This window comes from Tenrec ecaudatus, chromosome 14 (genome assembly GCF_050624435.1).
Source record: "Tenrec ecaudatus isolate mTenEca1 chromosome 14, mTenEca1.hap1, whole genome shotgun sequence".
In the NCBI taxonomy this organism is placed as follows: domain Eukaryota; kingdom Metazoa; phylum Chordata; class Mammalia; order Afrosoricida; family Tenrecidae; genus Tenrec; species Tenrec ecaudatus.
Genome location: NC_134543.1, coordinates 120,371,995 through 120,397,458, shown reverse-complemented (window position 1 = coordinate 120,397,458; position 25,464 = coordinate 120,371,995). Strand labels below are relative to the sequence as shown.

The 25,464-nt window shown below is 47.1% G+C and overlaps 1 protein-coding gene across 1 annotated transcript; it reads right to left on the bottom strand.

Moving 5' to 3' along the window:
- Positions 1-1,126: 1,126 nt before the first annotated feature.
- CCNB2 (cyclin B2) lies at positions 1,127-24,824 on the bottom strand. The gene is made up of 9 exons (XM_075531590.1): positions 24,655-24,824; positions 18,827-18,955; positions 18,612-18,719; positions 10,575-10,745; positions 10,312-10,470; positions 7,775-8,011; positions 6,670-6,810; positions 2,365-2,475; positions 1,127-1,364 (listed from the first exon to the last, which is right to left on the bottom strand). Exons 1-9 carry the CDS (start codon positions 24,676-24,678, stop codon positions 1,254-1,256), a joined length of 1,191 nt encoding a protein of 396 aa, XP_075387705.1. The 5' UTR covers positions 24,679-24,824; the 3' UTR covers positions 1,127-1,253.
- Positions 24,825-25,464: the final 640 nt, after the last annotated feature.

Below are 25,464 nucleotides of genomic sequence, written 5' to 3'. Positions count from 1 at the left end.
TGCCAAGCAAAGTCAAAGGAAGTTGTACCGGCTGTGTATGCCTCTTGCAAGAGTCTGCAATGCTTCCCAATTTATTTGATCAGTTCTTCCCAGGGGACATCAATATCTTGCTGAACGAACAGTGGGACGATTTTGCTGTAAAGAGATTCACTTTTATATTGGGTTTTTAAGGACATTAGTCAGAGACTCAGAACTCATTTCTCCTGAGAAAACAATGCTAATTGTATGTAAGTACCAACAGGCCCAAAGAGGGCCCCATAATGTAGCTGGGGGAGCCTGGTAATAGAGTGGTTGAACCTTCAGCTGCTAACCATAAGGTTGGTGATCAGAATCCACCAGTCAGCCCATAGGGGAAAGATGAGGCAGTTGCTTCTGTGCCAGTGTGTAGCACCCTGGCGACTCAGGACACAGTTCTACTGTCTGTCCCACAGGGTCACTGAGCCAGAATGCAGTGGAAGGCATAGATCGGGTTGATGTAGTGGGAACAGCGTTGCAGGAAAAGCCCCACATTTGAGCTTTCAGTTATTACAGACTCATTTTGTTGCTCCAGCAGTGCACGCCACCTGGCCCCCTAGCACTGCTGTTCCCAGTCTCGGCTGCACTTCTGAGAGCAAGCCCATTACAATGGTCACTTCTGGTGACCTGTGCCCCAGTGGGCTGAGTGATTCTACTTAAGAATTGGGGGCATTCAAGGAAGTTCAAGAAGTAAACACTTTTATCTTATTAATTTATAATGAATCCATCTAACACTTAAGATGTTTAGGAATGAATAAAGGGGTCCTGGTGGCACTGTGGCTCAGGCAGGAGACTACTAACCACAAGGTGGGCGATACAACCCCATCAGCCGCTCTGCTGGACAAAGGCTGAGGGGGTTTGCTCCCATGGGGAGCCTCAGAAAGCCTGTGTGAGGTGGCTAGGAGTGGGAATAGACTTGCCAGCTTGAATTAGTTTAGTGAGGGCAAGTTCTAACTTTCCCTTTTGTAAAGGGGTAGGAAGCTCTTTCCTAAGGCCACAGAGGCAATCGTTTGCATGCTGTTCATAAAAACTAAACTTTTTTTTAAAAGTGAAATCTAACTTACATGGATTTCTTCATATATAACATACAAATAAAAATGCAAGGGCTTCCTTAAGAAAAATTGGTAACTTTATTTTTCCTCCATATACATTTAGTAGTGGGTCTCAGGAAAAGTTGATGAAGTAGCGCAGAGGACTATGTACAGAGCCGAGAGTTCCCAGGGCAAGGTGGCAGCAGCCTAAGGCCTTCCCAGCAGAGGTGAGGCGAGGTCTTTGACGGCTTTCGAGTTTAGCTGAGGGATTGTGCTGATCTTCAGGAGTCGGCTGCTTGCATATTTATTCTTGATGGCCTGCAGGAGTCAGTGGGGATGAAGCGCACATCAGGAGCCCCACCTTGTACCTCACACTCCTGTCTCCATGGTAAGTGACGAAGGGCCAGCCCTGGCCCCTAGTATGACGATGCTAGCTGGAACGCTGGAGTCATACCGTGTTAGCCTGCCCCCTCTGCCCACAGCAAATCAGACTCATTTGGGAGATCAAGTGAGTTCAAGGCTCAAAGGCTAGTTTTCCTCCCATAAGCGCACAGCGAGATGTGCCTATCACACCCAGTTGCCACTGAGACAGGACAAGCTAGCTGGGACTGGCAGCAAGGTGGGACAAGAACTGTGAGTGGCACCTGGAGCTCAGCGGACGCCAGACAAGAGCCTCAGTGTGAGAACACATTCTGCTTCCCCAGTGCACTCAATCATGCTAGCACACACACAGAGAGCGAACCACTGTGAGGACACTGGACGGTCGTCTGTGGTACAGACTCCGGGCACATGGTCAGCAGACCTTTATTTGGGGCCACCCGATAACCAAGCACAGGACAGGGGCACATGTCCTGGCTCCTGCTCTCTCCAGGGGGCCCACTGACAAACAGCCACCGGGCCCTGGGGTGCATCCTAGAGGGAGGGCTCCTCGCCCGCTTCCTTCACCCTGCTCACTAGTCGGTGCCTCTCAGTCACTGTCCCAAAGAACACTGAGACCCTGAGAGCAACAGACCCCGAACACCAAAACTCCCACAAAGCCATTTGAGGTGCCCTTGCTCCCCCTGACCACGTGCCACCAGCCTTCCCAGGACATGGCTAGGAGGACGGAGCTCAGATGGCGGCCAACGGCGGGCTTGGCGGACTACAAATCAGGCCTACACATCACTTGCCCATCGGCTTTGTGTCCAGGAAAGATAAAGTCCGCTAGCCCAAGAATTTAGACTCATCAAAGCACTCCATCCCCGCCACCAAACCCGTCACGCCCACAAAGGCAACCCATAGGCCCAGGCGCTCAGCAGCAGCAGCAAACGGTACTTACGATGAACTTCGTCAAGTTTTCATTTACTTTCACTATGTTCTTGGCCATGTGCTGCATGACTTCCAGAACTTCGTTCTCCCGGTAGCCAGTGTAGTACTCCTGCTTGACACTCTGGAACACAGGCAACAAGAGGGCAGAGAGGGCTGAGTAATTCCCAGTGGGAGCCGCACCCCAGTTTGTTTATCTAGTCATCTTACTGATGGACACGTGGGTGGCCGCTGTGCCTTTGGCTATTGAGAATCACACTGCAACGACTATCTGCGCACCAGTAGCTCAGTTCCTGCCTTCCAGACTGTGCGCAGTGGCTGCGTCACAAAGTAACTCTATGTTTCATGTTTTGCAAAACACCCAGATGGCTTTCCAGTTAACAATTTCCTAATTTATTTCTTTGCATGCACAGTACACATATAAACATTCTTGACTGAACCAGTTGAAAATGGCACGTCACTCCTAAATGTTCCAGGGAAGCATTTTCCGTTTCCAAAACCATCACCAAATAAGAAAAGTATCAATTATTCCCTATTACCTAGCATGTAATCAAGATGCAAATCCCCCCCAATTATTCAAAAAAGATCTTTGCTAGAATTTTTAAAAATCTAGTCAAGGTATGTGCAACACTTTTGGTTATAAAGTCTTTAATTATTGTTGATAATTTTATTGGGGGTATCTTACAGAGCTTATAATGATCCATAATTCATTTGTATTAAGCACACTTGTACATGTTGTCATCATTTCCGAAATATTTTCTTTCTACTTGAGCCCTTGCTATCAGTGCCTCCCCCACCCTCCCGCCCTCATGAATCCTTGATCAATTACATAGCTGTTAGTTCCTATCTTACACTGTCCGTTGCCACCCTTCACCCACATTGCTATTATTTGCCCCCCTTGGGGGTGGTTTTATAGTCAACCTTCTGATTAGTTCCCCCTTTCTTCTCCTTCCCCTCTTTTTAATGTAAAACAACTTCCTTTTTTTAGCTTCTGACATTGACTTTTCTAATGTACCCAGGACGTTACTTCCCGAATGTCCTGTGTTCTGGATGTATCTGATTATTTCCTAGTGTCAAACGCCCCCCTCCACCACAAAGAGAGAGGCTCCCAGCCCCTTGTCGGGGCAGGGGAGACAGGGGTGGGGCCTCTGTTCACAGAAAGGCCACCCTACGTCGTGTGCTCCTCGTTACAGATGAACTCGGGTTCCTCTCGAGTGGGCTGCCAGGCACCGCCCGCTCTGAGCACACGGCAATGTGCACCACTTCAGGATGACAGCTGCATGTGTGCTGCTCCGTGCATCAAATGCACATCCCGTCCTAGGATCCGGCCATCAGTAATGCCACACTGGGTCATGTGTCCAGGGAACTAGGTGCCAGCTTTCTCCGTTTCAACAAAGAACTCTTTAAAGGTGTTCTCTTTGGAATTAATACATATATGTGGGCGATAAGCTCCCCAAATTATTTACCTAATTATTTTAGCATTCATTAATGCCCCTTGCTTGAATCAATTATTGCACTCGTTCAATGCATTTCTAATATTATTAACCTTTTTAACTTGTAGGGTTTCTACTTAAAAACAAACTTGGAGATTCACTCTTTTTTTAGTGACATTAGACTCTACCTTCCTCATTATTCTTTTAGATGCTAAAATTGAACCAAACCGGGTCAGTCAGAGCCCCTTCAAGCCATTTCCTACAGGCTGCTTGCAATGATCCCATCCAACCAAAACCAAACTCACTGCCATCAGTCGATTCCAATTCATACTGATTCTGGGTCTTAACACCCACCCCACCCCTACCCCCTTGGGAGATGAGAAATCTTACAGGAGCACAAACGGCTTCTCTTTCTCCCCTGAGCAACCACTACTTGGTTGTTAGTAAGCAGTTCAGTGGCCACCTTTGAAAGGTTGTGCTTGTAGGTACAGAGGTTCTAGGCTTCCCTTGTTCTTACTGTCACTGGCGGGGCCCTGGAATCAACCATTTCTCTTGGGAAGCCTTGTTCCTAAGTAGGTAACAGTATTGGGTATCCAAGATCCAAGAAGCAGGTCTGTTTCTGGCCGCTTGCATTACCAAGTTACCAATAGCTAAAGATCTCAGGGGCTCTGCCTTTTAACACATATCTCTTCTATATCGTTAGGGACTATTTTAATCTTAATAGAAGGCATACATTTACTTGCTTAGATGATTGGGCTGCAAACTGTCAGGTCAGCGGTGGCAACCACCAGCCCTGCTGCAGGAGGAGGATGAGGCTCCTGCTCCGACAAAGACCCCAGTCTCAGGAAGCCACAGGGCCAGTCCCAGGCTGTCCCGCAGGGTCACTGTGAGTCCGAATGCACCCACTGGCAGTGCATTTGTAGTTGCTACAATATACATACAATCGTTTTGGAATTACAGTGCCACATTGCTATCAACAATAAGCTAAGTAACTTCAAGTGTCCTTATCATTCTTGTTCTTTTGTATAGTCGAACTTTCTAGGCTACTCAGTCCGAACAGTGAGAATGCGGAATTCAAAAGCTATATGGAAACACAGGCACTCAAGTTATTTGTACAAAAGGTGAGTGTACAAAGGGTCAAATCTCATATGATTCCATTTACATTAAAAGCCAGCATGGAGAACTCCAGAGACAGAAAGCCGGCTGGGTGGGCAGGGAGGTGGAACGGAGAGTAGCTGCTCAGCGGGTTTCTTCTCGGCCAGAATGTTTGGGGTGAGATGGAGGCAGTAGTCCCACAATGCAATCGCAATAAATGCCACCCACTGAACGCTCACTATAAAATGGTCGGTTTTGATGTTACATGAACGAATTTCACTCCTATAAAAAAGTTATTTGAATTAATTCCTTCCGCTGTATTCTGTTACCCTAAGTTGATTTAACTCTATTTTAAGGTGTGCATAGAACATTCTAATCATGGAAGAAGCACACCGGCCCGTGTGATCATGAGGTGTCGATGGGATCAGGTCACAGGCAACAGAAGACCCAAAACAAACAAACAATATATTGTTAGAATGAGGAGGCTCGGAGCAGAGACGCCCCCAACTCATCTGTAGGCAATGGGAAATCCCCTCACAGAACGGTCATAAGGAAGGGACGAGTCAGCCAAGGCGGAGGATAGCACTGACGGAACACACAATCTTCCTCTGGTTTCTTGAGGCTTCCATGATGGACTCATAAACACCACCACCACCTCATCCCCGGGGGACAAACAACAGAAACCACGGGGGAAGGGAAACAGCAGTCCATGTAAGACATGAAAATAATAATAATTTATCAAGGGGTCACTAGGGTGGCAGGAGGCAACGTGAGGGCGGGGGGGAGAGAAGCCAATACCCAGGGCTCCATAGAAAGTAAATGTTTAGAAAATAATGACAACATATGTATATGCTTGATACAGTTGATAAGTGGATTGTGATAATCCCCCAATAAAATGATTTTTAATTTAAAATAAGTAAGTAAACACATCCCCTTTGTGAATGGGGAAAAACAAAAACATTCCGATTGTTCAAAAGCCGAACACTAGATAAAAAGTTACAATGAACACTTCTGCTCCCAGCTCTAAGCTCCTACCGTGTGCCAGCCCACCCACACGTGCATCTGTCTGCATTCGTGTCTCACCTACATCCCCTTAGTAAATGCAAATACTGTGCCTGAGGCCCCTTGGGAACCTCATGTGTCTCTGCCCAGACAAGGCACGCAGAGGCCTAGCCCAGGGAACTTGTCTCCACAAAGCACTGTGATCCCCCTGAAGGTGGCGGGAGAGGATGGCAGGTCAGGGACAAGCTGTCCTGAGCCAGCTCCCAATGGGAGGTTCCCTCTGTCCCCAGGTCCCCGCGGAGGCTCCTATAAAATGGTTTCTCATCACCTCCTGGGTTTTGAGGAGACTGTCTGCCCCCACCTCTCATCACTACAGAACAGAACCCCTCTTAGCTGCAGCCTTGAACTGGCCCCTGAGAAAGGGAATATTCCACAGTGCCCTCCCTCCACCCCTTGTGTCCCTCTAGTGATGGCGCACGCTGTCGTCACCGGCCAAGTCGGGCAGGCGTTGGCTTGTCTTGAGTGAAGGGCTGACTAGATTAAAAATATGCCATCAGCTATTAGTGGACTTGCTCATTCGGTCCCTGGCCCACACTGCATTTGCATACACGGTGGCAGACGTGGCAGACGGGTGCAGAAGGACACCTAGGTTCTCCGGAGCGGCTTTCTTTTTAGGACTTTGAACGCTGCTTCAAGGTTAGCATTCTAGAAATGTTAAGTCCTTTCATACCAGCAGGACCTAAATCACCACCTAACTAATTTCTTTTCTTCTTAAATCCCGCACTCACCCATTTTCCTTGGTCTAGGACCTTCTGAGCCAAGCAGGAGGCGGCGGCGGCCACCTGAGAAGGGTGGTAGTGCACCATGTCATAGTCTATGAGAGTCAGCTCCATCAGGTACTTGGCTAAAGTGTGCTGCTCAACATCCACCTGCAGAGGGACAGCCAGGACCGACCGTGAGGGCTTACTGGGACCGGGAAACAGGCAGCACAAGATTCATCACAAACAACAAACAGACACCCGTTGGTGAGAATGGATGAGGGGGTTGGAGCGGAGACCCAAAGCCCATCTGTAGACAATGGAACATCCCCCGGCAGAGGGATCTCGAGGAAGGGATGAGTCAGTCAGGGTGCAGTAGAGCACTGAAGGATCATGCAATATACCTCTGGTTCCTGGAGACTTCCTCACCCCCCACTCTCATGACCCCAGTGCTGCTTCCCACTCTGGACTGAACCGAACATGTACATAGTTACAGGCAAGAGATAAAGCTCACAACACACAGAATCCAGGAACAGGAATGGGAATAGTGATACCAAAAGGATAGGGGGAAGGGGAGGAGAGGAAGGGAGGGAGGTGCCAATCGCAGTGAATGGCACATAACCTCACACACCCACACCCTCTAGGGAGAAGAAGAACAGAAACCAGAGGGGAAGGGAAAGGAGGCAGCAGTCGATGCAAGATATGAAAATATCAATCTATAATCTATCAAGGGGCCACGAGGTTGAGCGTGGGAGGAGGGAAAAAAAGGAGCTGATCCCCAGGGCTCAATAGAAAGTAAATGTCTAGAGAAGAATGAGGGCAACATATGTACAAACATGCCTGATACAGCTGATGTATGGGGCCGTGACAAGAGTTGTAATATCTCCCAATCAAATGATCTTAAAAAAAAAGCCCAGACCACCACTGTGATTGTGACCTTGCAGAGTGGGGGTGGGATGGGGTTGAGGCATTCAACCCACTTTGTAGTCTACTTATCCCTCACAAGGACTACTCTACTGCACAGTACACGACAGTGTCAGGTCATTCATTACCTAAGCGAAGCCCGCAAATGAAGAGCATTGTTCCTGGGAGGAGACATCAAGCAGCACAATCCCACGGAGTTGCCAGAACTTACCTCTCCAGCTTTTGAGGCCCGACGTAAGAAGTGCAGGGGCAAGGGGCGACCCAACTCAAATCTCAACTCTTTCAGAATGAGCGTCTCCATTTCGCGGATCTGGGAACTGCTGTAAGCATTGTCTGTGATATACACGAAGTCTTCGATATTCGGAGAAAACATCTCCTCATACTTGGAAGCCAAAAGCAGAGCTGTGATCCCAACCAGTTGAAGCTTCTTTCGAGAGACGGGCTGCATCTAATTGAAGCAAAAGCCTTTCAGAAGTCCCGTCGGTGGAGGGTTTGTCCCTTGGATGCGAATGCAGGGAGGAGCCAGGTCCGGGAGCACTACACCGCGGCTTCGCTCATGCCCCTACCACCAACTGTTTTCACTGAGTGCTGTGTGCCAGGCACAGCACCGAGCCTCTAAACACACTATATCATGAAGTTCTCACCAAAATTCCTATTCCCATTGACAAAAGATGGCCTAAGAAGAGATTTAGAAGCCATTTAAGCACACGCAAGTATTGAGTAGGGAAGACGACCAGAGAAGCCAAGTTTTTCAGCACATTTTAAATGCAGTTTTTGTGGTAAAATTAGGTGCCTCGGCTAATATTCGGGTTGGCTTATACTCGAGTATGTACGGTAAGCAGGAATCCAGGCCTGAGGACCAAATTCAAAGTCACTGCTCCTCCCTAATTATCATGCTTTGAAAGTCTGTGGCAGCCCTGCATCAGTAGACAGACAAATCGAAATCGAAATGAGGCTGAGTGAAAACTCAGGAATTTAAGGGAAGCCTAGGGGCACCTGTTAGAGTAGTGGGTTACATGTTGGGCTGCTAACTGCAAGGTCAGTGGTTCAAACCCACTCACAGCTCCAAAGGAGAAAGATGAGACTCTCACTGCTGTAACAGTGGAGAGTCTCGGAAACCCGCCAGCACAGCAGTTCCACCCTGTGCACTAGGTCCCTGGGCGTGCCTTCAGCTCCATGGCAATGCGTTGGAACTGGGAGTTGGAGGCACTGGTGATGGACCGGTTGGACCACCAGATGCCCAAAGGAAGAAACATTAGGCTGTCTGCCCCTGCAAAGTTTCAAAAGCTCCAGAGTTACCCTTTGTCCGTCAGGGCTGCTAGGACTTAGACTGACTTTATGGCAGCGAGGGGGCAAATTTCCTTAACCCCAATCGAAAGTGCCTTCCTCCAGCTTGAAGGACCTCTCCACAATGCTCTGAGCGGAGGGCTCTCTCAGCATAGGGAATAAGAGCGAGCTTCTCTGAAGGGTCTTTGTGTTTACCTGGGGCTTGGCGTGCTTCAATTCTCATTATTGGAAACCTACCTAAAAGATTACTGTGTCTTCCTGCCCAATCACCATAATCTGCTGAAACGCACCACACCTATGATTATTTTAAATTTTGCATTACCTCAGCCTCGTTATTATAAACGCACCTGTGAAATGACCATATTGTTTGGCAGTGGGTTTGACTTGTATGGTGTGGGGAGACACTGTACTTGACATGAACCCCCATGTAGGTGGATTTTAAGTCAGTCAGTCCTTCTCTGCAGGGCTGTTGCTCAGTGGACCAGGCACGAGTGGTTTATGCCCGGTCAGGGTCTGATAGATATGCCTCCACCCCCCTCTTTGTGCCGCACAGTCTCGGCTCACCACACGCATACTTCCTCTTGTTTCTGTTTATACTTTGGCTTACTTTGAGAGCTACTCAGCCCCAGAGCTGGCTGCCGTCTTGGAGGTCTCGCCATTTCCCAGATGAGAAAACTGAACGGCGGAGAGCTGTGCACGGAGGCCTACACAAGCGGGGTCTGCGGGGCGGGTGCCATCTGCCTGGCGAAGGCCTGGACAGCACAGGACCCCTGCCCCTGCCCACACAGAGCAGGTTGCTCCTATAAAAGCACCCAGCAGCAGTCGGCATCACCAAAGATGACACTGGTCAAACCTGCACTATGTGTCCTTTAAGCAGCTCAAGTCGTAGGCTTCTCTTCCAGTGGCTTTGCGTTTTCCCTTCCCAGGCACCACACTCCAGTGTTCTCCCCACAGAGCTTAAGTGCAGTGTCTGATGGGCCACGGGCACGATGTCTGTGAAGTTCCGCTGTCATAGGCAGGTCTGTGTTAGCAAGGCCAGGCCAGCACTCTCGGAGGCTTGGCTGTTGCGTAACGTGGCAGTCATGTAGTGATGTCATGATGTCAGTGTGCCCGTGAGGTGCTGACCTCTGCTCTGACGTAGTGGGATTAGGTAGGATCAGGGGACAGGCCTGATCAGACAGAATGGGAGTTTTCCCTGGGGTGTGGCCTGCATCACCGCTGAGAGCAAGGGATAGACTACCACCAAGAAAGAAGAGCTGGAAGCAGAGCAAATTCTTGAGATCTGGGGTCACTGTGCTGGGTACCCCCGAGGAACCACGAGACGCATAGACTAAGTCTTCCCCTAGAGCAGGCACCCAGAAATTGGACATATTGATTCCTAAACTGTGCGAGAATAGGTTGTTAAAGCCATCTACTTGTGGCCTGTCTGTTAGGGTAACCCTAGATAACTAGCCCCCTTACCTGTAAAAAGCGGTCCATAATGGCGATGCACATGTACAGCGTTTCCTGCAGAAGCCTGAACTTAGAGTGGACTTGCACGAGCCAGTCCACCAGAATGGCACGCATGCGTCCATTGATATCACTTCCATCTAAGAAATGTGGGTTGATGGACTGCAGGACCTGTTAGAGGAGGAGGGAAGCGTTTACGGAGCAGAGCTCATCCCCTCCCAGCCTGGTTGAAAAACCCACACCGCTGGTACAGCCAAAACACGAGGCCCGCTTACCTCAAGCTGCCTGAGGTACTGATAGATGTCCTTAACATAGGCACTGCAGAGCTGGGGGTTCTCCCCATCTTCGTTATCTATATCTTCAATTTTGCAGAGCAAGGCATCAGAGAAAGCTTGACACAGTTTCTCTTCCTTCATGGAGACCTCCTCAAGTGAGGAAGGCGGGCCCTGTGGCAACAGAGGAAAGCCCAGGCATTACCACCACCATAGGAGTCACCTTCGTGACCAACATGGACGGAGCCAGCTGGCTGAAAGGTCGGCATCACATGCTTTCTTGAAATACATTGAAGCTACAACAAACACATTTCAAAGTAGAAAGTAAAGGAAGATAAGGTAACTTGTAGAAAAGATTTTATAAGAACTATTCTGGCTTAAAACCCTCTAATTTCACGCCTGGGGTGGTACACACAGTTAAACATTGACCTAGCTGAAAGGTTCCATCCGACCCAGAAGCACATCGGGAGGCTGGCCTGGTAATCCGCTTCCAAAAGGTCATACTTTAAAAATCCCATGGAGCAGGTCCACTGTGCTCACGAGGGGGGTGGGGAAGGGGCTACAAGAGTCAGAATCAGCTCCAGGGCAACTAACAACAATTTCACTGTCAATAGAAACCTTCGTCCTCACAATGGTCAATAGACCCTGGACGTGCTGGTCCCTACTCTACTTGCCACCCATCCCCATGACCCCCCTGTCTCCCTCTACTGGCCTCTCCCTACAGGAAGGCTCTTGCTCCCACATCCACATGGTTGGAGCCTCACACCTTCACGTTTTGCTTAAATATTACCTTCCCAATGAGATCTGCCCTGACCTCCTACTTATACAACCTGCCCCCTTTCACTCCACTCCGGTACACGTAGGCCTAATCTCTCCTACTGTTCTGTTCCCCCCATAGTGTAACCTATAATATCCTACAGAACTGATAGATTGTATTTATTGTCTATCAACTTCTGCTAGCATGCATGCTCTTTAAAAAAACATTTATTTTCATTAGTTTGGCCCATCAAGATTTCTCAAATAGCTATTACAATCCTTGGTACCCAGTAGGTGCTCAATAAATACGGGATGAAGAACAGAGCCATCAGAGTTCAGAGAGTATTGAAAGTGATCATCCTCTTTAGCAGTACTCTCTTCTGAAAATGCAATGGTTGCTTCTCTCCAACTAATGAATTCTAAATCCAGAAGTTGGCAACCAGGAAGCAAGAAAGCACATTCTAGTCTATGAATAAAATAGGAGCAGGAAGCCCAGACCAAGTAAATGCACAACTTAGTATTTTATCTTCTTATAGATTATTTATTATTAAAAAATCAAAAAGTTTTAAATCACGCAAATTAAATTTTTATATTTCAGTTGAAGACATCTTTGGGACCGCAATATAAATAAAGCATTACTTTTACAATGAATAATGAGTATCTCTCAAAGTGAAACCCAACAATACTCCTAGGCTCTAAGGAATCTGTCTTCAGGTACTAAAAATCCATAATCAAAGAGAAGGCTCTATAATAAGACATACAACTTCAATCCCCTTGAAAGCTCCATGATTACAGCCTCCAGGGTTAGGAAGGGTAAATCAAAACAGAAACCAAAAAATGAAAACTATCAGTTCAAATCAACGGTTTTAAAATGACCAGCAGGCCAGGGGAGCAAAAGGCATCCAGGCCATTTACTGACGCGTGTCCGGATGTCAAGACGCTGTTACCAATGACAGGAGGTGCACGGGCCCCTGGAGAGAAACCTAAGGTTCCCAGAGAGGGAAAGACAACCTGGAGGAAAACGAGCGGGCAAAAGGAGAGCCCACCCAAACGCCAGGAGAAGCAACCAACTGCAGGCCATCTGGGGCTGACTGGATTTGGTGGAGGCGTAGCATGTGGTGGGAGAAGGCGGCTGGAAAAGCGGGCAACAGCTTCAGCAGGCTCGGGGTTCGGGCAAAGGCGTGGGAATTTTGCACACAGGCATGGAATCAGATGTGCCTTTTAATAAGCTGGTGAGGTTTCCTTCAAAAGGGTTTCAAGGATAAACATTAGTGGTCTCCCCAGGAAGGGAGGACAGTACAGGGCACCCAGTTTAAAGAGAAGATTCTTGGCACATCTCTGGAAGTTACTCCCTCTGGTTGTGAATCTTCCTCGGAGTCCTGCTGAGAAGGGAGTCTGAGTTTAGCCCTATCCAGAAACCTCCGGGATGACACCAGGAGACTCGGTGTGGAACGTCCATCACTTGGAGTTTCTTGAAAGTAATTCTTTGGGACTCTGGCAATTGAGTTGTGGAGACCCGCTCTTAGGTTCTACTGTTCAGATGGTTGCCAGGGCCCAACGGGCCAGCTGCACGATTCTCTATCCCGAGTCTGAAGCATGCCAGGATGCAGAACGGCACCAGCTAGCCAACTGCTAGAAACTTTAAAGATATATTTGTATTGAGGTGACATATACATAATAAAGCACTTCCCATTCCAACCGTGTCTACACGTACAATTCGCTGTCACAAACCTTTGAAGGACAAAAGTGATTGGAGAGGAGAAAATCGTTAAACTAGAATAACAGATGAGCATGGAGGGGTGTGGGAGACAAGCACAAAGTCCGAGCCAAACAAACTCGCCAGCTGTTCTCCTCTGAGGCGGACAGCCCAGGAAAGGCTCCGCAGGGTCGGAATCAACCCACGGCAGTGGGTTACTTGATGAGGAGCTGGGGAAGGTGGGTAAAGGCTACTTCCGGTCTCCCCTGGGTGCACTGGCCAGAGCCGGAGCCATTGAGAGGAAGAATCTGCACAGTAGTAAATGCAGACGGACAGGTAGTGACATAAGTCTTGATAAAAATGGATTGTGAAATTGTAACCTTTAAGGGGCAGCCTCATCTTTCTCCTAAGAAGCAGCTTGAGCAGGCAACTTGGGGGGCTAGGAGCCCAAAGTTCAAACCACAGCTCCACCAGGGCTCATTTGCTAAATTTACGACAAGTAAACCACTGAGTAACAACTGAAGGAACCCAAAGGGAAACTGGATTGCAGGACAATCAGCACCTTGTTGGTTCTAGGTGCGTGTGCACGCTCCACTGTCATGGTGGTTAGCTGCCAACCAGTGGGCTCAGACTCATCATGACAGTGACTATGTATATCCAGATCCTACGTGCGGCAGACGAGAGACTGACGACAGAGACAGCAACAACCAACTGCTATTGAGTCGGTTCTTATTCATGGTGACCCTACAGGACAAAGCAGGGTGACAGAGTCTCCAAGGTGATAAACCTTTATGGAAGCAGACTGCCACGCCTTCTCCCTCACAGTGGCCGGTGCTGTTGCCGCTAGCCGCCCAGGGCGTTATACACGGGGTAGCTAGGATCCGTGTTATCAGATTAGCTGTAGAGAATGGGGTTTGGAAGACAGTGAAAATAAAGTGACATTTTTATTCTGTGTACTCTCCACTGGGTGGGTTCCTACACCAACTCTGTCTCTCTGTTTGCTTTGCATAATTGCATTTCTTACTTAAGATAAAAAGCACTAACCAAAAAAAAGGACAGTTGTTGCTTCTGTCCCTTTGACACAGAGATTTTTGCATTTGGTAAAGTTAGGCCATAAAACATTCATTTCAATAATGACTATCGAGCCTGTGACCTCAAAATCCATCTGAATTTCTAGCTCAGCTCTGTGATGACATGCTTTAACGCATTCACTCACCCTGTCAGTCCCAAGGACACTGGGTGCTATCCGAAGGCAGGATTTTCCTAGAGCCCAACAAACAAGTGGGCACTGAATAGCCTTCCTTTCAAAACACTCACTCGTGAGTCAGCAAAATCCAGCTGTCTTCCTGAAAATGTGCAGGAAATGAGTGTCTGAGAATAACTGCAAAGGGCTAGCATTTCTTCAGGGTCGCAGCCAGGGCTCTCTGTGAGTCACTCACTCCCTGCAGTCTTTCTTTCTTTCTGTAGATTTGCAAAGGAGACAGTGTGCCTTCAGTGAGAAGGCTGGGAACATCTGCTTTCATGACTTCGGCCTCATGTTTTAAGCTTTCCAGAGGGTCACGCAGCTGGAAACTGTGGAGCTGAGCTGGCGTTCCCACAGCTGCAGGGATTGGCTGTGCGGGAGCAGCGATGACGCTGCAGATCGTTGTTGCTGGGTGCTGTGGAGTCAATTTTGACTCACGGCAACCCACGTGACAGGCCTTCTTTCACAGCTTATCTTCACAGAATGTTTTTCTCTTACGGAGCTGCTGGGGAGGTTCCGAGCCTCTGCAGATAGGCAGCTGAGCACGTAAGCATTCTACCACCGGGGCTCCTCTCTGCAGAGAGGGCAGGCAGCACACTGAAAGCCAGAGAGCCCAGCTCAGTCACCAGCAGGCAGACAAGCGGAGGGCTCACCTGCCAGGAAACGGCTCTCCGCCGGTTGTGAGCTTACAGTAACTTTTGCACTATGTTCCTGAGGAAAAGGTGGGTTTGACTGGAGAGTCACTGCTGAGGAGGAAGAGTTGTTGCTTAGGCATGGAGTTTCTCTCGGTCAATGGTGATGGGATCATTTGGAAAGGATGACTGTACAACGTGAAGAATATAACCAATGGCACAGAGTTACACAGGTAGAAGCTGAATTGGAGAATGTATTCTGAGTATTTTTGCCACGATTACATGAATACCAATGAGTACCAGGAAGAAGAAAGTGTTCTAGAATGATGGGGGGATGATTGTACACTCTTCTCCAGAGGACTGACCTACTGAATTATATGATAGGTGGATGAAGTGCCAATAGAACCGTTAAAAAAAAAGTAACTCTTTTTCATTAACCCTTCATGTCTCCTAAAACTAAGACTATCCAGAGGTGATTTTTACCTAGCCTGAGTTAAGAAACAAACAACGACCTGGAGCTGTTGCGTCAATTCCCACTCCAGGTGGCCCTAAAGGAAAGAAGGAAACTGCCTCTGGACAGCCCGCCTTGCAGTGAGCAACCAAGGATGTCAACTGCCATGCCACCAGGGCCGAGGGGCCGGCCCCTCAGCACGGGGTCTCAGTTCTGTCAGGGAGCTGGAGCGGAAAGAGCTCAGCCAAGATGTGTGCAGGGAACACAGGAACACTGGAGCTGTGGCGGTCAGGGGAGCAAACATTGTCTTGTTTTATTTCTTCGCTATGTTTTGGCTGTGTGTGGGTGTGTTTTTTTTAATTATCATTTTTCTCCCCCCTTTCTGATTCTAACAGTGCTATGTACCTATAGGAATTAGTCTAAAAATTTTAGGACAGAAATGCATAATTTAAAAAGAGAATCTGGGGTTAGTAGTGTACACATTGTGTTGCAACCTGAGTTTTCCACTTACTGTAACAAGCATCTCCATGTTTCCTAATCATTCTAAGAAAATACACGAGGCTGTTCCCAAACATTCATGGAAAATGGAATCGAAAGGTAACAGAACATTTCCCTGAACCTTTGGAAGCCTCCTATTTATGACTGCATAGTACTTTGTTATATGCTTTTACGGATTTTCTCTCATGGGCCCTTTCTCTACTGCGTAAGAGCCATTCGTTAATGCACAATTTGAAGACCCTTGATGATACACCTCTGATCATTTTCTTGGGATAAGTGAAAAAGACAGATGTACTGGAAACGGGGAATAGCCCATGGAAACACAGTGTCCAGCTGTCCTGAAACATGGGAGGAACATGTTTCAAACAATGACCTATAGACACGCAGCACCTTGGGCAAGAAGCACAGGTCTGAGCATTTCCCTTTGGGTTTATTAATCATGAGGTCACTAGAAGCCTTCAAGGAAAGGTGGATGTAAGGATTAAGAAGTAACATCCAAATCATTCTTTCTAAATGCATAGGACGATATCCCTGAAAGGAGCTCTGGGACATGTTGACACAGTCAGTATTGTTGTTGGCACTCCTCGCAGATAAGGACAGAAGGACAAGTAAGCAGTTAGGGGAGGGCTGGTTGGCTCAGACTCTCGTTATCTCTGTGAGGGCAGTTGGGCCACCCTTTCCCCAACACCCCATTTCTTTCAGTTTTCCCCTTCTCAACACTTTCACTAGCTCCTTCCTCCTTGTCTCGATTCATCACCTATTGTGGCTACAGTAGAAACAGTAGGTGGTTCGAGAGAACCGAAATTTATTCTCTCACTGTTGAGGAAGTTTTTTTAAAAGCCCAGGCTTCAGAGAAAGGCCCCGTCTCTTTTCATTGGCTCCTTGGTAATCTCCATGTGGCCAGGCATCTGTCTCCCCCAACCTATGATTTTCTGTCCCAATTGGCTCTTCTCACATCTCACTGCTGAGACTGGCTTAAACATGTCTTCACTGGCAAAGTCTCTTAACATAACACGGAAAGCCAAAATACAAAAGGGGACTAAGAATTTATGAGCCGATTTTATCCATAAGACTGCCCACCAGGGTGGAAGCCACACTCCAAGGCCTTCAACTCCAACGGCAACCATTCCTGCAACACCTTCCAGCTCCTCACGTAGACCCCAACCTCATGGGGCTGCGAGCCTCTGTACGCAAAAGACACGATCATAGGCCCATGGCCGCTTGGGGCCTTTCTTCTTATTATAGCTTAGTTCCTCCAAATGGCCACCGTTCTCCCACTTACACTGTGACATTCTATCTGACCATTCGATCCCTTGGAAATCTCTCCCTCCAGCAGTGCACTTTCCAAAGGATGGTCATTGGCATGTAATATTCATCCCTATGCTGTCAGCGGCCATCATTCTCTAGAATCATGGATTTAATTTGCTTCATGCTCTAGGATCACTAATTAAATGTGCTTCGCTTCCTGAGGACAAAGTAACTCTTACTCAGCCTAAACACCATTGGAAAAATACAGTATGTGTTTAATATATGTGGTAGTTATATAATCCTTTGTTAATTTAAGGATTAAGAGTGAAAGGGTGGAGTCTAGTCTGTCAATCAGATCACAGCCAAGGAAGCCTCTTTGTGGGCATGGCCTATTCCTGAGAATTCTGGGAAATCTGGATTTCCTCCTTACAGGCAGGAGAGACTCTCTAATGACTCCCTGCAAGGCATCCCTGAGAAGCCACATTGGACCTACCCTGATGCAGCCCTGGGAACTGGAGAAGCCACACAGAAACCCTGTCAGTGTTGAGATGCTTACAACACCACTGGATCCAAAGACTTTCCACGCACTGGCCTGTGACCGTCCTGCATTCGGTGTCACTGCATGTGTTTCATGAGTCTGAAGAGGACTTTATAGACTGGTATTGGACATGTGGGGTAATATCAGACTTATGGCCTTGGACTGTACTGGGTTGGGATGCTTTCTGAATGTACTATTATCCTCTATATAAAACTCTCTATTATACTCTCTTTATATTAAACTCTCTCTTATGAGTTTTTATGGATTTGTTTCTCTAGTCTACCCGGACTAACACAATATATTTCCTATTTAGGAAATAAGATATTCCAATGCTTCACGTCTAAAATTTTCAAACATACCAAAAACACATATAAGTGTGAGTGGGTATTTATGTGTGTCTCTAGCTATCCCTATTTGAACAGAAAAGCGTGCAGCTGCTGCTGCGTCTTCAGCACCCACCCCAGGATCTGTCCCACAGTAACTGCACAGGTAGTTTAGAAGGGAATGGCCACATTCGTCTGAACATGGTGGAAGGAGAATAAGCCAGTGGGGTCCGTTAGCATTCTAGTGACTTCTAATTATATAAGTGTAACTAATTCCAATTAATTAAGCAAACTAGTGACACACACTACAGATTCTAAGCACAGGATTTGGGGATTACCTTGCTCTTACACGAGTTTGAGTTTTGGATGAGTTTCTAAAGTGTTCCTAGGTACCTTCATCCTTAGGGTGAATTAGTTTCAAAAAGCCCACCAAACTGCCCTCCGAAAACGTTAAATTTACTTAGCCAGTAAGGCAATTAGCTTTGCTCTTTAAGATTACAACATTAAAGCCTGCTACCATCACTAAAAAAGCATATGCATTCATTTCCTACAGGATTGCTTCAAAGGTGAATGTTTTACAGAAGTTGTAGAAATCCTTACAGCCCAGTTGAACGCTGGCTACGTAAGGTCTGTTAGTAAGTTTAGAAGCCCCTACCTTTGGAGCAGACATTTCCACCTGCACTGGTTTCACCGACGCAGTAGGTTTCCGTTGCTTCTTGACATTTGTTTTGGTTTGAGCAGGGAACCGGGTGTTCGGAGCTTTCTGCATGGACAAAGAAAGGTGACGGGGTGAGCCGGCAAGTTCCCCTGCAGTGCTGTATGGGATCACTCCGAGCAAGCACACGTACCATCCTCTTGGGAGGCAGTTACCTTAGCTACTTGGACGGGTCTGGTTGTCACTCTATTTCCAATTTCTTCTAAAACTGCCCGTCTGATAGTCACATGACTCTTAGTTTTAGAATTAATTTCTTTGTCAACATTTTCCAAATCGTTGGGCACCTAAAAAAAGACAAACAAAATTAATGAAGAGTTTGGGCAAATAAAAATACTAAGATCTAGATCTATTTGAGACAGATACTTCTTGGGCCCCAAAATGCTGTTTATAATCGATAATATCACCGTAAATTGAGCTAATAACTCATCTATTTTATACAGATCCTCCCACTTATCTTACGGTAAGAAACTTGGACACTAGAGAAAAATGATGATTTTTCAGATAACTTCAAGTCACTATCAGAGCACCCTATAATTTTAATGTACCTATTTTTGTTTTGTTTTAACTTTCCATTGTGTCTTGGGTCAAGATTTACAAAGCAGATCATCAATTTTACATTCAATTCATACATTTTACTTTATCTCATTCATTGCAGTCTCCTCAATGTAAAATAACTTACCTAATTTCCTCTATATATTACTTTTTTAAAAAACATTTTATTAGGGACTCATACAAATCTTATCACAATCCATACATACATCAATTGTATAAAGCACGTCTGTACATTCTTTGCCCTAATCATTTTCAAACTATTTGCTCTCCACTTACGCCCTTTGCATCAGGTCCTCTTTTTTTCCCCCCTCCTTCCCCGCTCCCCCCTCCCTCATGAGCCCTTGATAAGTTATAGATTGTTATGTTGTCATATCTTGCCCTATCCGGCGTCTCCCTTCACCCCCTTCTCTGTTGTCCGTCCCCCAGGGAGGAGGTCACATGCAGATCCTTGTAATCAGTTCCCTTTCCAACCCACTCACCCTCTACCCTCCCAGTATCGCCTCTCACACCCCTTGGTCCTGAAGGTATCATCCGCCCTGGATTCCCTGTACCTCCAACATCTATCTGCACCAGTGTACATCCTCTGCTCTATCCAGACTTGCAAGGTAGAATTCGGATCATGATAGTTGGAGGGGAGGAAGCATTGAGGAACTGGAGGAAAGCTGTATTCTTCATCAGTGCTATGTCGCACCCTGACTGACTCATCTCCTCCCCTAGACCCCTCTGCGAGGGGATCTCCAGTGGCCGACAAACGGGCTTTGGGTCTCCACTCTGCACTTCCCCCTTCATTCACTATGGTAAGATTTTTTTTTTCTGATGATGCCTTATACATGATCCCTTCAACACCTTGTGATCACACAAGCTGGTGTGCTTCTTCCATGTGGGCTTTATTGCTTCTGAGCTAGATGGCCGCTTGTTCACCTTCAAGCCTTTAAGACTCCAGACACAATCTCTTTTGATAGCCGGGCACCTTCAGCTTTCTTCACCACATTTGCTTATTCACCCGCTTTGTCTTCATCAGTTGACATCGGTCGGGAGGGTACGCATCAAAGAATGCCAATTTAATAGAAGAAAGTATTCATGCATTGAGGGAGTGCTTGAGTAGAGGCCCAAGGTCGTTCCACCACCTTAATACTAAACCTATAAATATGGGCACATAGATCTATTTCCCCATCCTCATATATTTACATATGTACATGTCTGTATTTAGACCTCTATAAATGCCCTTTGCCTCCTAGCTCTTTCCTCTATTTTCTTTTACTTTCCTCTTGTCCCACTACCAAGCTCAGCCTTCATTTGGGTTTCAGTAATTCCTTTCAGTTACATTACCCTTGATCACGCCCTACCAGGCCTCCTACACCCTCCTCACCCCAGATTTGGATCACTTGTTGTTCCCTTGTCCTTGGGTTTGTTAACACCGCTTCCTCTACCCCCAACTCCCCCTCTCCCATGTCCCCCAGGAACTGTCAGTCCCATTGTTTTCTCCTCCAGATAGTTCATCCAACCTATCTTATTTAGACAGACCTGCACAAAAACAAGACGGAGCAAAACAAAGCAGCAAAAGAAAACAAAACAACAAAAAGCCAATGGGGTGAAAAAACACAACAACAAAAAAAGAAAAGCTTGTGGTAGTTCAAGGACTGTTTGTTGGCCTTTAGGAGTGTTTTCCAGTCCACCATATCTAACTTCGCTCCTTTGTTGTTTCCGTGACTGCAGAGGGACATGAGAGGACCGTGATCTGACAACATGGAAGAGGTGAAGAAAAATACAAGGGAGGTGCTGTCAGCCATGTAAACAGATGAGAGAGAAAAATGTTTCCAAGAATGGAATTGCAGATTTGACAAATGTATTGAGTGCAATGGAGTGTACTTTGAAGGTGATAAGGTTGTTTTGTCATAAATAAATAAATAAACAAATAAATAAATAGATAGCTTTGAGAAGAAAATTCTGGGGTTTTTTTTTGAACCCCTCGTATTTATAAGTAATTGATAAGTATAATTAGGATACAGTATTGAGACTACAATATGCCTGATTGTATAAAACATCAGCTCTTTTTGATTCTTCCACCATACTAGAAAGAAGTGCCCCCTTAGACATGATCTTTTAAAGTCTTTTAAAATAAACTCTTCATAGAATAGACTCAGCCATCTATTAAGGATTCTTGTTGAAGGTCAGTGAGCTGCAGAGTGGTGGTTCCGGGGCAGGCTACCGACCACAAGGCAGGCAGTTTGAAACCACCAGCGGCTCCACGCCAGAACTGACTCGATGGCTGTCAGGGAGTGGAAGCTTGGTGCTATCCTGTCAGTTCCAACTCGCTGTGACTCGGGGTTCTACAAAAGGAATTCTCTTCCCAACTGCTGCTATTTGAGCCCACCTTTCAGCAACGCATCTCCATGAAGACCCACCTTCCTCCTTTTGGCTGACACCTATCTTGTCCTTCCCTAAAGACTGGTATGGAGTCAGATAGCGTCCTGCCATCTTTGTTTCTGAGACGCATCCTGGTTGTGCTTCTTCCAGCCCATGGCAAAGTCAACAGTTTTTATCAGCAACACAATTCAAAGACATCAATTCTTCAGTCTTTCGTATTCATTGTCCACTTTTAACCTGCATGTGAGGCAACTAAAAATCCCATGGCTCAGAAAAGACACACTACAGGGATGAAAGTGACACCTTAGCTTTTAACATTCTGGAGCTTCTGTAGCAGCGTCCCCAGTGCAATACACACCACTTACTTTGTGGACTGCTGCTTGCGTAGATGTTGATTGTGGATCCAAGTAAAAAATCTTGGGCAACTTCAATCTTTTCTCCGTTTTCTGATGCTGTTTATTAGTCCCATTGTTACAATTTGTTTTATGTGAAATGTAAACCACACTGAAGGCTATAGTCTTTCTCCGATCCTGAGCCATGTTCTTCATAAAGTCTGTGTTCTCAGATTTTGTGTCCAGCATATAGATTCATTAAGTATAGCGAAGGATGCAATCCTCCTGATGCCCACTTTTCCTGATTTTAAACCTTGTTTTGTTCAAACAACTGCCCTTTTGTCTATGCACAGCTTCCACATGAGCACAATGAAGTGTTCTGGAATTTCTCTTCCTTGCAATATTATCCATAATTCATTATGATCCATCCACACCACTGAGTGACTTTGCAGAGCAATAAAACACAGGTAAGCATCTTTCTGGTATTCTCTGCTTTCAGCCAGGATCTACCTGATGTCAGCAATGATATCCTCCACGTCCTCTTCCAAATCCAGCTTGAATTTCTGGGAGCTCCCTGGGGATGAATTGTGTCTATTCTTTAATTGCTTCAAGCAAAATTTTAGTTGCATGAAATACGTGCTATTATTCACTAACTTCCAAATTCCAGATCACCTTTCTTCAGAAAGGGCACAAGTGTGGGTCTCTGCCAGTCAGTTGTTCAGTAGCTGCCTTCCACATTTCCTGGCATGCATGACCGAGCGCTCATGGCACAGCATCCTAAGATCACTTAGAAAGGAACTAATTTTTAGATAAAGTAGTTTTAGGTCTCAAGTTTAAAGAAGGTTGGAATTGCAGGAAAGAAAAAAATCCTAGTTAACTTCAACTTGCTTTAGAAAAATATGCTAGCAACATATTGCTAGCAAAAGTGATATATATATACGAGAAGTTTTAAATTTATAGCATCGGTGAATACTTCCTTCATACGGAAAAAACACATCTTAACCCTAAAAGTTGTGGGGTCCTATTCCTAAAAAAGGGAGCCCTGGTGGCAGAGTAGATTAAACATTGGGCTGCTAACGCCCAGGTTGACTGTTCCAGCTCACAAGTTAAATTGATGAGCTATCTGGCTCCTGGAGGGATTGATCATCTCAGAAACCCTGTGGAGTAGTTCTGCTCTACCTTACAAGATCCCTGTGAGTCAAAGTGGACTTTGTGGTAATCCTAAAAAAGAAACTACAATAAAAATAAATAAATAAATCTATCAACAAGGACTTGGGTGGACCCTACAGAGGGGGAGGGACAATCTTTCTTGAATAGAAATAAATTTACTATTAAAGTACCTCATAGACTAGATTAGAAATACATGCCAGAATGGGGCAGGAGTTGAAAACTGCATGGACTCAACCCATCAGGAGACTTACCGTACATACTCGTGTATAAGCCGAGTTTTTCAGCACAAAAAAAATGTACTGAAAAAACTGGGGTTCGGCTTATACACGGGTCAGTGGTACTCCTAGGTGTAACATCTCGGGGGTGATTGCTGTCATTCAAAACCCCGCTGACACTGCAGGGCTTTGAATGTTTGTTTACCCACATCTAACCAATCAGAGCTGTCCTATGACTTGGACAGCTCCAATTCCCAGAAGCACCTTAGAGGCAGCTGAACTGGTGAGGATGTGACTGTGGCTGTGCTCCGTCTCTCCCCTCTGGTCTCTGTGTTAATCCACATCCTGCATTTCCCACCCTAGGCTTATCCTCCAGTCAATCAGTTTGTCTGGTTTCCCAGGTAATAATTAGGTACCTCGGCTTATACTTGGGTCTGCTTATATTTGAGTATAGACGGTAGTTACATACTACATTTGCAGCAGTGATGGTCAATTTCTTTTAAAAAACGCTTAAGAGTTTAAAGCTTAGTCGTGTGACTACGTTTACATTCATCTGGAAGGAAAAGCAGCTTTAACGAAATCACTTTCAGCCAGCAATGGAACTCAGGTGTCTTCCAGAGCCCTCTGGTTTTCAGCAGAGCATTCCACTACTACTCACGCTCACGGGCAATCTATCCCAAACACAAGAACATTTGGATGTCTGCGAACAGTTTTCTCTCCAGCTGCCATACTGGTCCAAATTATACACAAAATTCCTATTGCCCTTGAGTAAAAACAATGCGTTTTCGTAAAGAGGCAAAAACAGACCTTAGTGCCGTGCTTAGCGAGGAAGGTTACAGGTGCAAAAAGAATGGGGGAAATCACACAAGGCAAACTGTAGTGACCGGGTGGGGTGGGGATCTCTATGGCATAGCTGTCGATGAAGCCACCATTCAGAAGACTACAGTCTAGGTCACCTTTGCACTCTCCCTCCCGACCTCCCACCAACAGACCCCTCAGGTGACAGCATTAGGGGGGAAGGCGAAGCAACCCCCCAAGTTCCCTTTGATTAGCAGACCTCACACCTGGCGGTCGAGGGGTCCGGGCTGCGAGGGGGGTTTGGCAGGCACGGCCCGGGCGCGCTTCCCTCCACCTCTCCCACCCGAGGGCCCCCGGAAGGGAGGGGACTCCAGAGCCCAAGCCCAGGTGCGGGGCAGCGGACCTCAGAGGCGCGACCACGGGGACCCCGAGGAGGGCCGGGCAGCGCCGGTTTGGGCGACGCGGCCGGGAGCAGGCGAGAGGCTGGAGGAGGCGGAGAGAGCTACGGCGAAGCCCACGACCCGAGTGGGGGTGGCCGGGCCCACTCACCGTCGGGCGCCGGAGCAGCGCCATCAGGAACGCGAAGTCCGCAGGGACAGGCAGCCCGAGCCGGGAGTGAACACTGACTGACGCGGAGGGCACCAGGCTCCCCGGCGCCGTTAGGCCTCGGCGCTGGAGCCGCTCCGCTGGGGACCTCCGGCTGTCTCCTCGGCCCAGGATTCAAAAGACGCGGCGCGAGCTCACCCATTGGGCGGCCTTACGCACGGCGTGTCCTTCTCATTGGCTCAGCCCGAAGGCATTCGCGCACGCTGATTGGTTCGATGGCCGTGGACACACACACCCCCCTTTGGTCTCGAGTTGTCATAACAACAGGATGTAGCCTGGGCCTCTCTCTTTGCAAGTCAGGCCTCCACGAAAGACAAAATTGAAAGGTGGTCTTGGGAAAGCAGACGTAAAACGTCCTCTCCGAACTTGGACTGTCCCACAAATATGCTTCAGCGTGTGTACTTAGTGGCCGGACGCTGGTTCTGGGGAGCCCTCTGTCATGGAAGACACATTTCCGGCCTGCATGCTTGCCCTGAAAATGTTGGAGTTGGAGTTGAACTTGGATGTGGCCTGAGCCTTGGTACTGGAGTCTCTGGGCAGCTAGCTCAGAGCTGCAGTGTATTAGGTGGTTGAGATTCAAATTTGTGTCAAAGGAGTGGGTATTGTAGCATGTACTCAAATACTGATACCCCAGAGAGAGAAAATGGGTAAAAGCGAGCTATAGGGTTCATAACTAGGGTATGCCCACCATTATGTTACAAGAACAATCTTCACATTCGATTGAAAAGCATTAGTTGAGTCAGTAATACCACA

What these genes read in the sequence shown, in the direction of transcription:
- CCNB2 (XM_075531590.1), bottom strand. Translation starts at nt 24,678, where the DNA reads ATGGCGCTGCTCCGGCGCCCGACG. An exon ending in TGGAAATGTCTGCTCCAAAG is followed by an intron (nt 10,746 to 18,611) that starts GTAGGGGCTTCT and finishes CTGTTGCCACAG; the next exon opens with GGCCCGCCTTCCTCACTTGA. An exon ending in TCCTAGACCAAGGAAAATGG is followed by an intron (nt 2,476 to 6,669) that starts GTGAGTGCGGGA and finishes CCTGTGTTCCAG; the next exon opens with AGTGTCAAGCAGGAGTACTA.